The sequence below is a fragment of the Tyto alba genome, unplaced genomic scaffold, assembly GCF_018691265.1.
Source record: "Tyto alba isolate M040663 unplaced genomic scaffold, T.alba_DEE_v4.0 Super-Scaffold_2, whole genome shotgun sequence".
Classification (NCBI taxonomy): Eukaryota; Metazoa; Chordata; class Aves; order Strigiformes; family Tytonidae; genus Tyto; species Tyto alba.
Genome location: NW_024881282.1, coordinates 22,783,807 through 22,799,903, shown reverse-complemented (window position 1 = coordinate 22,799,903; position 16,097 = coordinate 22,783,807). Strand labels below are relative to the sequence as shown.

Below are 16,097 nucleotides of genomic sequence, written 5' to 3'. Positions count from 1 at the left end.
CAATTAAGGTGTTTGTGAAATATTGTCTATTGTTCCCATTAACATCATACAAGAAATCAATGAATTACCTTAATAAATGTAGGATATGGAAGATCTGTATTAAGAAAGCCACACAGCTAACTAGAAACATCAATATTTATGACTTTCTTTCTCTCCTCCTGTGGAGGCATAAATCAGTATCTCAGCTGAAAAGATCCCCAAAACACCACAATAAAAAAAATAATAAAATATTTTTTTAAACAATAGAGTAACTTTCATTCAATAGGAATGCTTTTGGAGTGTAGCAGGAAAGCTCAAATAACCACTTCTACTAGTACATACTACAGTTTCAGAAGTGTTTCCAAACAGTAGTATTTCCAAAGCCTTACGTTTTTTGTGTGCTGAGCCCACAACCACAGAAGAGAAGAGCCCCTGTTTAAAAAGGTAAGCCATGAGAGCATTTATAGAACAAGGCATTCCTTTACACCGTCTCTTACCTGACCTACAAATTCAGGACTGTCTCCTTTTCCTACAGTACTGTACAGGTCACTGCTTTCAAATCATGATGGCATTTCAATGCCTATTTGAATATCAACATACTTTCTTTTTGATTTAGCCTCAATCCCTTCAATGTCCTTTTTAACGTGATTACAGACACCAACCAGAAAGATAAAAAGGAGGTTAAAGAAGTGCACAGCAGTGGTCTAATACGAGATTAAAAGCTCTGACAATTTAGAAGAAGATTTAACTGTAGTTAAGTCAGTCGTTACACGTCAAAGTAGCTGAATATACTATATTTTTTCTGGAAGAGAAAGTTGGCTATCCTAATCCTAGAAAAAGAAACTACTAGTCACTGAAATGGTATATTGTCAGTGTCTGCATCACCATTCTTTACAGAGTGGAATGACCAAGCAGCTACCAAGAAAAAAAAAAAAAAAAAGTAGCATCTTTGTCTCCTATGAATTACTGAAGTTTGGCAAGACAATGTAAAACAAGTTGAAAGCTGACCTGCCAATAAAAAAAAATAATCACCCTACATACATTTTAAATTTATGGAGCGAGACAAGTTCTACAACTACTGAGTATCTTGTGGTCTCTCACACATCTCCTGCTATTAATCATGAGAGTGCTCAGCTAAAATTTTGCTAGTGGTGCAGCTCTTGGAAAACTGCAAATAGCTTTGTTAAGTCAACCTTGGAAAACAAAGGGCTGGAGAGGCTAGGGAAGTTATCAGAAGTGGACTTAACATTAAGTCACAGAAATTTTCCAGCACTGTCCTAGATGTTAAGGATTTGCACAGATTCCTATTGCAGTTTCCCTCCTGTCTCCTACTCTGGTCAGCACAGTTTAGGAATGGATCCCCTTGCCTTATCACCATCCTCTGTGATAACTATATCAGCACAAAACTGCCCCAGTTAAAGGGGTTTTACGGATCCCTTATGCTGTGTTGAAAGACCAGAGTAGCATAAAGGGACCAGCATTGCTTATCCACAGTAACCAATGCATTCTAGGATGAAAAGATAATACTGTATCTCATGCTATATTACTGAATTCCAAGTTTCAATATTAAGGTACTAAGTTTATTTAAAATATCCATAAAGGTTTGAATATTAGCTTAGTGAATACATTGTTTTCATCCAAAACAGGAGGAAAATAACCATCGGTTAAATCAACAGAATTAACCTGCCGATGCCAACTTGCTTTGAAGTGGAATATTATTTTAAAGAAAGTTAACCCAAACAAATTTTTAAAAGCCAACCCAAGTACAGTGTACCTTGTTAAGACATGAGATAATGTGACTGAGGTCAATCCAAGGAGTACCCGCTTCTGTCACCTGATGGAAAAGGTGATCTCGAAAGAGCTTTAGTAAATACCTGTCTCCAGTTTCTGACCACGTTGGGTCCTTCTGAAACCTGGTATAAAACAGAGGCTCATATTAAAGCTTAGAAAATTAAGAAAAATCAAAACCCACAGATATCCAAGACTCTTCAAACTAAACTGAGTAATCTTACAGCTCCGCTAAGCTTCCTCTTATAATTTGCAATTAAATTACAATCTCCCCCTTGCCACAAAAGATGACATACTCAAAGTTTCTCAGCTGCTGAAATACCCAGAGCTAATGCCTACCAAGGGCCATAGAAAAGTAACAGAAGAAAGCAAGAGTTATCTTCAAGTTTAATGTGTAAATCTTAGAAACCAGCATTACAAACACAACTCCAAGTCTATTCAATTGGATGGAAAACAAACCATGAACACTTAATTTTTATGTAATAGTTGATAAAAAACAAGCTGAAAATTAACTAGCTTAAAACCAATATCCACACCATTTGCTACAGTTAAATCGAGCTATGGATTTCCTCAAAGACTATTGTCACTCACAATAGACTGCTAAGAGAAAGCATACTAAAAAAAATGAAGCAGCTTTGGCATATATATTTGTAACCTTCTCTTCCCCTTTACTTAAAAATTTTAATCAGTTTCTTATCTTACTTTTCTCAAGTCTTCCTAAATACTCACTTCTTCAGGGGCAAATATGGGGAAAACGTTTAGCTTAAATTTATCAGGGAAGAAACCTTTCATTGCAAACTGGGTTTTACATACTCTACATCATGAAAACAAGTATTTCTTACTCTGGCCTCTCATTGATTGTTCCCAATTTTGCTAGAAGCCTAAACAACCTTCCATTTTGCACCTCCTGGAAAACAAGAAAGAGCTTATTAAAGTTTCTGAAACATAAAACTAAGACACTTATTTGCAAAAGATATGCAGTAGCAATGTCAATGAAACACTATTAATGACAATGGTTTATTTATTCAAAGAAACAGAGTATAATTTTTTTCAGAAAGAGATCGAATGCATTATAATGTATATCAGTAGATCAATGCTCATTTTAGCACTTCATATTCAAATTATAATGTGGAGATTTAACAACTAACCACACCTTGCTGACCCAGCAGGAACTGCTCGCCAGCCTATACTTACAGGTATGCTAAAATAGAGTAAGTTAAACAAGAAGGATATGTTAATACATATACACCGCTATCAAGACCTGTAGAAGTATATAATATAATACTTTATTTCAGGTAAAGATAAGAAGGAACATAATCTATTATTTTTTTCAGAAATGCTTTGTAGGCCATTATTAGTAAATACTTAGCAGCAATCATAAGAGACGAGCATTCAAGTTACAATTGTTTTCAAAGATAATTTTGAAAATACTTTTTTCAAAATAAAGCTAAAATTTAAGTTTTAAAACACCATAAATTATGATTCCCGTCAATGACAGAGAGAAAGCAATGAGAATGAGCTCACACAAAAGACAGAACAATAGAATTACAGATATTTAGAACACATGTGACTGAATACATTAATACATTTTTTCCTCATCACTTAAGATATATTACAGAGTTACATCCTAGCTTACATTACACTGCAGATTCATCTTTTAAGGAAAAGCCGCTCAAAACTGGCAGGAGAAAGATTCTCTCCTGATATTATTCATATTCTCCAATGGCACAGCCCTCCAACATTATTCATACTAAGCTGCATCTCATTCCATGCATGATCACACTGATTTCAAATGAGTTCAGTCTGGAGCAGATTACTGTGCACAGCTGGGTAAATAAAGTAGGTCAAGGTGATAATAACGTGACCTCAGACAACCTGTGGCTCACAGGACTTCTACTGCCAGTCTGAAAAACACGCAGCAGAACAGCTTGTACCACAACAGCAGCTACATTACAGATCAGCAGGGAAGACTTACCTTGTCCAGCTAGCAGAGGTCTACACAACCTCCAAATAATTTTTTGGTATGTGGCCAAATACACAAAAGCCAAAACCACATCTGTGTGAATGTCACTGCCTTGCAGATTCCCAGTCAGTGGTGACACAGCTGAGCAACAACGCTGGCACTAAGTCTCCAGGTGGCCTCTCTGCAGGCTTGGTAGCCTTTAAGGCAGGGAGCTCATCTACAGAGTGGATTAGAGGACTTGAAAAACTGAGGCTTTGATTATTGTTACATATAGGTAATGGGAATATTGAGATGAGGTAGGAAAGGGGTAGAGTAACGGGGTCACTGCTCTGTGAAACATGAGTGTTACGGGAGTAACAAAATATTCACCACTTCAAGAAAACAAAGTTATTAACTACATACAAACCACTTCCAGCATCAGAAGTCCCTAAGCTACAGATGACTGCATGCTTAGAGAATACAAGGAAAAATATCATATGCTAGTTTTGTTCTAATACTCTCCCCTAAGCATCTGTTTTGGGGCAATAATGAAGAGAGGGCACCAGGCTAAATCTAAGGAATAATGTGTTACTGAGGGCATGGTAATAAAAAAAATAAATACAGTATGACAGCAAATGCTATTTATCACTGCCAGTTAAACAGCTATTGCCAAACTTCAGGCTATGCAACAACTTGGATTTGTAGTGGCTCTGCTCACCTGCCAGTGATAAGCAACTGCTACAAGCAACCTGACTGAAAATGCAGACTGCTTAATACTGATTCCAGGACAATCTCCATCTTTGTTATGGGAAAAGGTCCACCTGCCCAAATTTGTGCAGGCACATTGGGCCACCTTAACAAGACATTATCTTAAACTTCTTCAGACCAGGAGTAGTGGTTGACTCTGACAGTGGGTACCCATCATCCAGAGCTCTGCACCCAAAGTAGATTCCACTTTGCTGTTCTACAGCTCTTTGCTTCTGATAGATGTCAGTATCTTTCACTAAGAAGGGAAAATCTGTTATCCAACAAGCCAATGGTGGAGAAATTGAGAACCAGTCCATTAGAATCCCAACCACTGGTCTACTGACTCTTTAAAAAAAAAATTGTCTATGAGAGCATATAATGGAAAGGAATCACAGGACTTGATTAAATCCTTCAAAATTTAATACCCTATCCCACACACCTTCAGCATCATGAAAGCCATCTGTAAAGTATCTCAGTCTTGTTAGAAAATCCTGTGATCAGCAGCTTCTGAAGAGCAGACACCCTTCCCTGATGAACAAATACATACTAACATGGGACAAAGCACATATTTTTCCTTTGTAGCTAGCACTCGATATCTTGACGGAACTTGACAGACAAGCAAGAGGTGCACACTTCAGAGAAAATGAGGACAGCAGCCTTTACCTCCATGATCTAGCATTCATGTGGAAAGGAAAATGTATGAGAAGGGGCACTGGGATCCAAATCTATCCAAGAATTTAAAGGCAACATTCGTTGCTGTATAAGCTCTAGCACAAACTATGTGATATAGTATCTGATGACATACATGGCCTTATTTACTCAGAAGACTACTTTTTAACCATTCTATAATGAACATTTTTTCCCCAAGACTGCTGGTTGGACATGGAGATGCTACTTCATTTAAATCTCAGCTGAGTACATCCTAACACTAGTGGGTCTTGGAGCTTTTGGACTTTCAATACTTTGAGCTCAGAGTTCTCAAGTCTGCAGGCAGAGTACTTAGGTTGCTAAACAACAAAAGGAAAAAAAAACCACCCAAAAGAACCCACAAAAAAACAAAAAACAAAACAAAACAAAACAAAAACAAACAAAAAACAAAACAACAAAAAAAAAAAAAAAAACAACCAAAAAACCCAGTAGAAAACATTCCCTTTTAAGGTATAGCTGTAGGAATACTGACTATAGGTCTCCCTCTAGGAATTACTAAATTATTTACCTTTGCGAGGTCTTCCTCTATAACATCATTTCGCATTTGAGCAGCATCCAACTGAGTATAGAATCGTGCACCAATCATAGGCATGATATCATTTACACTGCGAAGCCTGTTTTGGTCGGTCAGCAAATACCTGCCAAAATACCCCCCACCCCCAAAAAGATTACTTAATCATGCTGCAAGTGCCAGAGAAATCATCCTATTATGATTTTATAACTATTTGACCATGATGTCTATTTAACACACAAAGTCGACAATCGCAGTGTTTCTTAAAAAAGATATTAACAGAGAAAACATGTGTTAACTTACATGCATACATACTGTCAGTTACTTATACAAGATAGGAGTGTACTTTCATGGAACTGCATAGTTCACTCCACTCAAACAGCAAGAGCATATTCAAAAAGAGAGATGTGAAGATTCAGATTGTAATGCAATTGCTTTTCAAATGAGGGAGCAGGCAGAGATTTCTGCTTTTCCTTCTTAGGCTGCAAGGGGAGAAAGGCTGACTATACTGAAGACAACCACAAAATAATACGCAGCCAAGAAAAACTAGCCCACAAGCCTTTGGTCAAAAAGGCATTGTGCCTATTTCTCAATACCTTCTGAAACTGTAAGAAAAGCCTAGCATATTGCTATGGTATAGAACAGCCAATGAAGTGCAGTACTGAAGACAACTTAAAATGCTTGCTTTGTTTAAGCTCCTAATTCTTATTAGGAGCTTTAACAGCAATTAGTAAAGAAAGGACATTGATTTTATTAGATATACCACAAAAATAGACATTATACAAACAAATCTAAATTACAATGCCTAACAATGCATTGACTGTGCAGACAACTCACAGTAGTTATATCTGTAATCCTACTTGCATCTAAAAATACCATTTGACGTTTTCATTTGTATGTTTAAAAAAGTAGCAATTTCCTTTAAAAGATCAGGCAAACTTACAAAATCAGATTCTTCAGATCAGAGGAATAGTTGATTGTCACCAGTTCCATTGCCTTCTGCAAATTCTCTCTCTGAATTCCTGATAAAGAATTGCAAGCCAAAGCCAACACAACTTTCCCCAGGGAGATCAGATCTGCTTGCTAACAGGGAAAACACACAGATAAGATTCTTAGTATAAATAAATATTACCTATGGTACTAGATGGTGTTTAAATAGAGATTGTTCTGTAACTTCAGGTGAATTTGAGCAACTGGAATAAGTGCTATTCAAATCATAGTTCAACATGACTGTCCAAGTTACAGTAATTAAAATGTACAGAGAAAAATCTGTCCTGATACCTAGCAATTTCTTGGTACCATGTTTATCTTTGAATGCCTAAAATTTACCTCATTTTAGCTTAAGGATAGTACCAGACAGAACTCTTGTTTAGTGAGCAGAAGTTCTGCAGACAGGCTCTCTTAACCACCCACCTGCTCGCTTGTGACGAGTCAAGGAGTTGGTGGCAAATAGAGCAAGTCTTCTCAATACAATATGCAGAAATACCCATCGAGGACTATTTGATAACATACAAACAGGATTTGCTGGACTCGTCTTTTCACACTGGCCCTCCAGTGCAAATTCCATCCTGGAATCCACACCAGATTCCAGCAAATTATGTTTCTATTTTAACAGAGCTCAAAGATTTTTCACACTGGCCATCAGAGATTAAAAGATATGAACTGCCCAAAATAACTAGACAGGAACGGGCCTGTACAGCTGACAAACTGAGCAGCATCACATTTTATAAAGAAATCCTTAGTGTTACTAAACACTTTCCTTAAAAGTAGAACGGCTCTTAAAAGATGAATTCTGCTGTTTTTTATAAACAGCCACCAGAAATTATTTTGAAAAGCTATGACAGATTTTAAAGCCCACCCTTAAAAACAAGAGCCTAATTTAGTAGCAGACAATGACATTCATGGAAAGGCTTTCAGCTGCACACAACTTGGCCAACTTGAAATACCTGCAGCTTTCCATGCTGGATGCCTGCTTCAGACCAAATTTAAGAGTCAGAGATACAAATTTAGTATTTTCCTGAGGATTTTTTTCTGAGAAAGGAGGATATTTTTGCAAAAGAAAGAAAGTGAAAGCTACTAATTATCAAGAATGTCAGCTCCATCGCCTAGAGCAAGGTTATGCCGGTTAGCAGAGAACACAGCCATACAGGGAATACGCCTTCTGTCATTTCTGTAAGAAAGGCTGGAAAATTGGCAGCCCTGAAACATTAAAAGTTCTAGTTGGAGTCTGGCAGCTTTAGAAAGGTGCTGTGATGGTGAACATGCCACAGCCCCTCACAGCTCTTCCAACCATAGGGGTAACCATGTTTGCTGCCTCTGGCTGAAGTAGCTGAGCAGAGCTTTCCCTGCAACCACATCTCCTAGGTGTTAAGAGACAGAGTAAAAAAAAAAAAAAAAAAAAAAACCCAAAAAAAAAAAAACAACCCTTCCAGGTCTCAACATCCCTGCTGTTTCCATATTAAATATAATTAAGCAAACAATTTAAACATAGATATACAACATGGCAGAAGTTAAAAAACATGGTACTCTTGTAGCTAATGAAGACAGAAACAGGATGGGGAAAATGAGACAGAAGAAGGACAAAGTGATGCAGAAAGAGATGGGACTGGCATTTGTTAGGCTCAATTTTCTACAGAATCAGGAAATCCTTTGTACTTTGGTACACAAAAGTGAACCAGAGCAACAAACCCCATTTTGGTGGGAACACAATTAATTCCACTACGAAGTAGTCAATTTGAGCAGCAGAGGACACTGCTATAGTGCTAAACAGAGGAATCTTGATGAGGTAGTAACTATACAGAGACATGTCACCTGGCACAATGACATTTTTATTATTTTTTTCTCTAAGACTTAGAAGAAATATGTAAGTATTTGTATTAACCACAGACTGTCTTCTTTCTGCAGTCCCCTACTTCTCACTTAATACCTTCCAACTTCCAGTAATTCATAAGGATGCATGCTATATAAATTCTCTATCATCACACAACCCTGAGACACCAAAAATATACAACTTCAGGCAAGACTCTATTAAAACATAGACTTCCTTTACATAGGTGTTTTCACAATACAGATTGCACTAGATTTTAGAAATGGTTGAGAAGGAGTCTTACATTAACATCAGTCAGGAAATTCTAAATTCAGGCTTTTGGTTTTTTTGAGCATTTGACTTGCAACCTTAATTTTTGTTTGTTTTGCAAATTACATCTAATAGAAAACTGGCAGAGATGATACAACACACCAGTGCTGCCTCAAACACATAGATTTCAAATTATAGTCAATGCTTAACCTGCTTTAGTTGCAAAAGTGGCTTGGATTCATCCCACTAATTTTAGGAACTTAACTGAATTGCTTGAAGTTTAAGAGCCTGATTGATTTAAGATATCTGTAATTCTGCAAGACAATTCCGACTGAGTGAGCTGAATTGCTCTCTGGAGGTGCCTCACTATTCACTCATAATTGAAACCCTGAAAGAAAATGTTATTATAGTGCCTAATGTTTAAAATTTTACAAGTACACAAAGACAGGCAGTAAATTTCTTGTGTGGTAGGGGAATCAGAATATCTCAAGTTGGCAGGGACCCATAAAGATCAGGATTTATGGAAATCAGACTCCTATTTTAGAAGAAACAAAACTCCCATTCACTGACCAATTCTATCTGTGCAGACAAGGTACACAACTTCACAGAAGCTGGGGTACAACATCCCTTCTATAAGGAACCAATCTACTTATGACTATTAAGCCCTAACCTCCATTCTGAAAAATGCCAACAGATTCAGTTCTTCCTCCGTCTAGGCAGAGAAAGGTTAAAGGTGGCACACAAGAACTATTAGACCTCCTTGGAGCAGGGACACAAGAAATAAATGCTGAATTCCTCTATTAGCCTTGCTAGAGCAAGGTACAGATCAACATCAGGTACAATCATTTCCCTGTTTATACTCCATATTGCGCTTTGCACGTATCTATGGATCACACCAGTTCATTTTGCCACAGATCTGCCACAAGATTTTTGCTGTGATAACTATCAACAGTGACTATAAAGTTGATTCTCAACTTCAAGCGAAAGCTTTACGCCTTTTAAATACAGGCTGCCTTTTGTTCAAAAATGTACCTGCATGCAACTAATGACCATTTAATTAGCAATTCTAATTCATAACTAACATGTACCAACTTATCTTTTTATCCCCTGAAAGCCTTGCTAGTAAAGATTTTTATCACCACCTAGTTCATTGATAGAAATATTAAATAGCATTGGACTAAAAACAAGCCCCTAGGAGAAACTCAGAAAGAGCCCTCTTCATTAATGTTATCAGATTAATTTAAAATACATCAGTGAGCAATGTGTTAATTGAATAGGTAAATAGGTACCTTTTCCTTTTTGCATAATTTTTTTCTTTTTTTAGTAGCATTAGAAAGGTATATGCCAAATGCCCTGGTGATACATCAGCATGTTATATACTTGGCTTTTTCCGCCAGACATGCAAGCTTGTCAAATAAATCTTATTTCTGGCAAGATCCATTTTCCATCAACTCTTTGAAATGGACATTACTCTTTTGTTTATCCTGTTCCACTGCTTTGCTTGGATCAATATCAGCTCATCCACTCTAAAAGTGGATTCACTTATCCTTTAAAGTTCTGGAATTGCCCTTAGAAGTCCCTCCAAATTCCTAGATTTTTAAAAAATTATTTATTGTTTTAAAAGTCAACATTAATAGTTCAGGTGCCTCTCCAGCTACTTTCTTTAAATTTGGGGAGGTGCATGTGAAAGTTGTTTTTTTTTTGGTTTGCTAAATTATAAATATTTACTTTGAGCAAATGTAACCTTATAGCCCTTGTTAAATCAGTAAAACTTATGTTTTTTTCTTCATTTCGTATGGAGAGGACTCACTTTCATTTTATTCCAAATAAAGAAATATTTATTAAACCTTTTTGCTGTTTCCTACATCACCATTTACAGTTTTCCCATCTGTATCTAGTAATTGACTGACACAAGACTTAAGGACTGGTGAGTGGAAAGTTGATGTGCTGGAATTTATATAGGTTTAACACCTTATTTTTAACGCGAGTGGCCATTCATATTCCATCTACTACTTTTTAGCTTCCCTTATTGCTGCCTTTATTTAACTCTTAAATCATCAAATAAATAATTAATGTGTTAAACACAGACTGTAAAGAACAACTGCATTCCTTTTACATAGCCTCCCACTGTTCTGGCAAAACTCTTTCCTATCTATATTAACAATGAGAAATAGCCAGAAAGTGACAAATGCTATCAAAAATACCTTCCTCCATTGAAGAGAGCAACAAGGAAATGCATATTAGCTGGGCAATAAACCAAGAGATAACCTACATTTTTAACAGCTACAGGAGTCCCAGAGGAATTCAGGAACTGGGTCATGGATCCAGAGGAAAAGGGACAAGCAGCAGCTGTTACTTTGTAATTTTATCTGGCTAGGGTAAACAAAGGTAGAGGATGATAAATGACTCCTGAATTTCAAGGAATTAACTCAGTCCAGAATGTCTGAAGAAACAAAATGGATAGTGAAAGCCTCGCCCTTCCAGAGGAAGCCACAAAAAGGGAGATAATACTGTATCTTCTAACTCCAGTTTAGATCTTCCAAACTGTGTATTTAAGAGTACTTTTCTGGTTTAGCAGTGATACCTGAACAGTTTGGATATTAAAAATGTAGAAGACATGCAAAAAGATCTCCCCTAAACAAAACGAGGCCTTACCAAGCAAGTTAGTTGCCAAGTTTTGGGCTGCTATGGTGGCAAATGCTTTTGACAGATTTGTGTACCTGTATTTTTACATTTGTACCTCCAAGAACATGGAGTGTTTTGTTTTGACATTACTCGAATGCCATATCATCTCAGGAGAATCTCTTTCCTAGCTGCAATTCAAACAAGTTTAAAGAAGTATTTAGATTAAAAAAAAAAAAAAAAAAACCTCATCACATTTTTTAAGCATGGAATACTTCACTTGCCTGCATTCCTATCTTCTCTCAGCTGTTTTTTATTAAATTATTATCAAAAGCCCACTGATACGTAGCTGGAGGCAGGCAGGGAATCTTTTGATGTACTACTCAAAGTATGTTGAAAATTGCTTTACTGTATCATTCAAAAAAAAAAAAAAAGTTGCTATGTTCTAGGACATGGCCTCCAATAAGCTAGTTTCTGCCTGGCCAAAGTTCAAACATTTCATTTATTACTGGAAAATTCTGAATGAGCAATTTTCTCACAGTGAATAAGCTCAATTAATGAAAAAAATTAAATCCAACTCCCTACTGTAGTCTTTCACTCCCAGTACGGACAGGGTATGTGATGACTGCTGAAGCAATGTACTTTACCCTGAGGGGAAGTTAGGGAAAGAGGCACTCCTGTACACAGTGATGCTCCAGATGACTGTGGAACAGTTTTTGTTAAGTCTAAAGGGAATCTTCTTAATTCAGGAATTATGCAGAGTCCACACTTCAGAGAACGCCAGGAGAGCACGGAAAAACTAGGAGCCTAAAATAAAGATACACTAGAACTTTTTAGGCGTGAGAAGGCCTAAGTGCAGTAATTTAAAAGATCTCTTACTCCTCTGTGAACAGGTATTCAACACTTAGTTATTTTTGTTAAAATAACAAAAGAGAAAGCAGAGCAAAAACTGTTACCGAACCATTGTTTTTTGATCTCTAACACTAAATTTAAGTTGTTTTTTTTTTCTCCTTCCTCTAGAAATGTGTATTTCCCATCACTTCTGACCTAAGTTTGTTAAATACTAACAGTTCAGCCTGTTTGGTAAATTTGCTGAAATTTTAGCAGCAGAAGATAGGAAAGTGAGCATTCACATTTCTAAATTACAAGCAAATTTGAGTAATGCATAGCAGAATCAAGATCAAATCAGGAACAAAAAAATATAGTCATTTAGAAATGGATATACTGGACCACGGCTTAATTAAAATACTTCTCTTCCAAAAGGAATCACACTGGCTTTCAGTAGCCCCCCGTGCCGATCCACCAACTGAACTATGTTACTGTTGTCTTACCTGAAACTGAGCCATTAATGCCAGTGGATTATTTTGACTGTTGTCAAATGTCAAAACGTCAAAGATTCCAACACAATTAACTCGTAACCTTTAGGAACAAGAAGAGAAATGGAAGAAGTGTCATTAAATTTTGTTGGTTACTCAATTTTTCCTCTAGCATTCACTGAATGCTCTGATATGACAAAAAAAAATTCATCAGTACTCAGCAAATTACTATGAAGGAGAAAATACTAATTTTACTATTTGATAAAATACAGTCATTCAGTCTTCAGTTTACAAAATAAATCAAGAAATTTCTAAATTGTCAGTAGGGGGATCCGAACAGTACTTTGAGGATAACGCCTCTGTCTTCCCAAAATATATTTAAAAAGAACTTTAGGAAAAAATTTACAAGTTTTAGCACATTTTCTCGTGGCAGTTAAAAGTAAGAAAACTTTCTAGTTACACTTTATTATTTCTGTAACAGATGCATGGTCAGCAGCTACCATGAATACAGATCGTGATAGTACAGTGAGAATGAATGCCTTCATTACCTCGTTTTGCCCGTTACTAGAATCTTTGTTGGATCCATAACTCGGCACGCCAGGCCCGCTGTATGAATGGTCCGTAACGCAGAGCTCAGCTGCACAATGTATGCCCAGATCAAGGACTCTGGAAGCAATCCAGCATGCTGCCGTGGTAGAGGTCCATCATGCTGACCTAAAAGCAAAACATTGTAAGCATCAGTAGAAGGCTACTGCACAAAATTAAAAATAGAACATTTTGAATTATATAATTAACTCACACATTCATTTCATTTAACTCTTAACAGTCCTCGAAAGACGCGTGTATTGCGCTTTAGTGGTTGGGGTTTTTTTGGAAGGACACCACATTCTAAAATGCTGACAACTGATTAGGCATTATTATTTTCACTCTCACTCAGGAAAACGATGCTGATTTTTAGAGTTTAGGATGAATAATCATTACAAGAACAGCACTGGTTAGAAATTGAATGGGTGGTACATCAAAATATGCAGGTACTTCAGAAGTAAAAATGCCAGTATTCTGAAACAACAAGCATGTACCACAATGGCTGCAACAGATCCTATTTTACCACCCTTATTATAGGAAGGCTTACAAATTAATCATTCTCCATCTTACGATAAGACAAAAGAAAATTAACAAACTAGTTTCAAATCACACAGGAAAATCTGACAGGGAGATTTGGTGGCTAAATGTCACTAAACACAACTTCATGTACGTGCTGCTGTGACCCAACTCGCTGACAAGTCATCACTGCATGACCCCTGTTCAGTGGGCCCTACAACAGCAATGCATCACTCCCCTTCTAAATGGATTTGTAGTCCTTTTCAAAAGTAAAATCAATTCTTTGCAAACACACATCCAAATTCTACATTGCAAGCAGTTTGAGTAATACTGAGCCAGAGATGAAAAAATAAAGATAGGGAAAACAAATGTTATTTTTAGTAAGATGTGTGCAATACAAAGAAGTTGCTACTGTTTATGTGGCACAAAGCTGAAGAAGGACAAGAAAATACTCCCAGAGTAAGACAGTGCATCTCAGTTTTAAAAAAGATAATGGGAATTTCATGAAGTTGCCTCAGTACTTATTTTGCTAATTTTGAGACCAGTAATAGCATCAGTAAAATGATGTAAGCATCCAATTCAATTGTAAACTGACTGAATTCCTCTGCTCCAAATATTTGTTCCTTGGTTTTTATTGATTTTTTTTTCCCTCTCTCTATAGAAGCATATCAATATCTGTGCACTTGCTCAAAATAAGTTTGTGTGCATGTGTGTATATGTGATTACATGTGTATACACACGAAGACACACAAATAGAGTGAAAAAAAAAATGAAACACATTACTGAAGAATTTTTACTTAAATCTTGCTGATTTGGGGATGATGCATTGGGAAAGTTCCCAACTTTCATTTCTGAGCTTTTGATTGTTTGTTTTTAAACTTTAGTTAATTTTTCAGGTTTAAGGTGCTTTGGTTGAGATTATAAAGATCAAGACACTGACTCCTTTAAATAGCAATAAGCCTGCCATGTCTACCGAAGGCTGAATATAATGAGATATTCTTTCTTTTTTCTGGCCTCCGGATGAATCATTATGCAAATCACTTCCCACAAACCGGCATACCAGAATTCTCATGTAGCAAACTTTCCCCCCCCCCCCATGGTTCCCTCTTCTTCAGCATGACAAAAAATATGATGATATAAGATGATTGAGGAGATATAACCCCCTTTATTAGTCAAGGCTCTTTCTCTAGTTCCTACTTGCTATAGAACACACTTTACATTTGGTAAACTGCAGAGTGTGTGATATGTTTGACAGAAATGCATATGGACACTGTAAGACAGTTACATCTGTATGAAATAAATATGTACAGGACAGAAATGTTGCTATAATATCTCAGAGAGAAAAGCCAAAGCTTGGGGCTTATTTTTCTGCATGCAAGTTAAAAGCAACAGTACTTGCCCTTTGATTTCTAGACAAAGGCAATGTAACCAAGAGAATATTCAATATACACTGAAAAGCTGAAAGAGTTCAGCACAGCTTCTCCCCCTCTATCAGAAAATCTCAATCAAGAAACAACATAATTTTGCTACTGGAAACACTTGCTTGAGGCTACAGCCAAATCCAGGCTGCTGCCTTCAAACTGGCTGGCTGCACCCCATGTTCCCATACACTGAGGGTACAAGGTAAAAATCAGAAGAATCAGTTTTGAAATGCCCTCATATATCTACCTGTTCAAAACAAGTAACATTAAAAGCAGTTCAGTTTGCTGCAGTGCTGACTACAACATATGTCCCACATATGGCCCATCAGGCCTGCCAGAGATGGCACTTGAGCAAGGACCCAAGGAGATGACAACCAAAAGCTTGCTCTTCAGGCAAAGAAACACAGTTGAAAGCTTTCCAAAGTGCTGAACACAGTGGAAAACACAACAAGAATATAAGAAAACGTTACAGAAGTGACCAGAATTACTCCAAAAAGTGGTAATTTTAGAGGTTTCATGGTTGATTTGAAAAAGGCTTCTGACCACAGATTGAATCCACAGGCACAACACGCAAAATTTCAGATTATGTTTTTCCCATTTACTGCAGGGCAGACTCACCTCTCTCACTACTTTCATCTCTGAGATGCAGAACTCATACTAATGGAGAAGATTAAAAATGTAAGGACTGCCATTTCAAAAACACAGGTTATCCATTATTTTTCCTTGCTGCGTTAAGATAAAAATAATTGTCAGCATTTTTATATATCTGTTTTTAAATTCTGTGGTATGATGTTCTCAATGAAACACGGTATGCATGTGTATACTACTTTTTTGTTTGTTAAAAAAAGCATTCAAATGAAATTCAGTTCCCCAGAGCAAGGATAAA

At 36.8% G+C, this 16,097-nt stretch overlaps 1 protein-coding gene across 7 annotated transcripts in view; it reads right to left on the bottom strand.

Annotated features, from left to right (window-relative positions):
* PAN3 (poly(A) specific ribonuclease subunit PAN3) overlaps positions 1 to 16,097 on the bottom strand; it is an 88,090-nt gene that overhangs the window by 9,447 nt on the left and 62,546 nt on the right. For all 7 annotated transcript variants that reach the window (XM_042793163.1, XM_042793160.1, XM_042793158.1 and 4 more), the window contains 6 exons: positions 13,238 to 13,403; positions 12,705 to 12,792; positions 6,619 to 6,758; positions 5,673 to 5,802; positions 2,610 to 2,674; positions 1,754 to 1,892 (listed from right to left, as the gene is read on the bottom strand). In XM_042793163.1, coding sequence (XP_042649097.1) covers positions 1,754 to 1,892; positions 2,610 to 2,674; positions 5,673 to 5,802; positions 6,619 to 6,758; positions 12,705 to 12,792; positions 13,238 to 13,403 — 728 coding nt within the window. The remainder of the gene's footprint in view (positions 1 to 1,753; positions 1,893 to 2,609; positions 2,675 to 5,672; positions 5,803 to 6,618; positions 6,759 to 12,704; positions 12,793 to 13,237; positions 13,404 to 16,097) is intronic.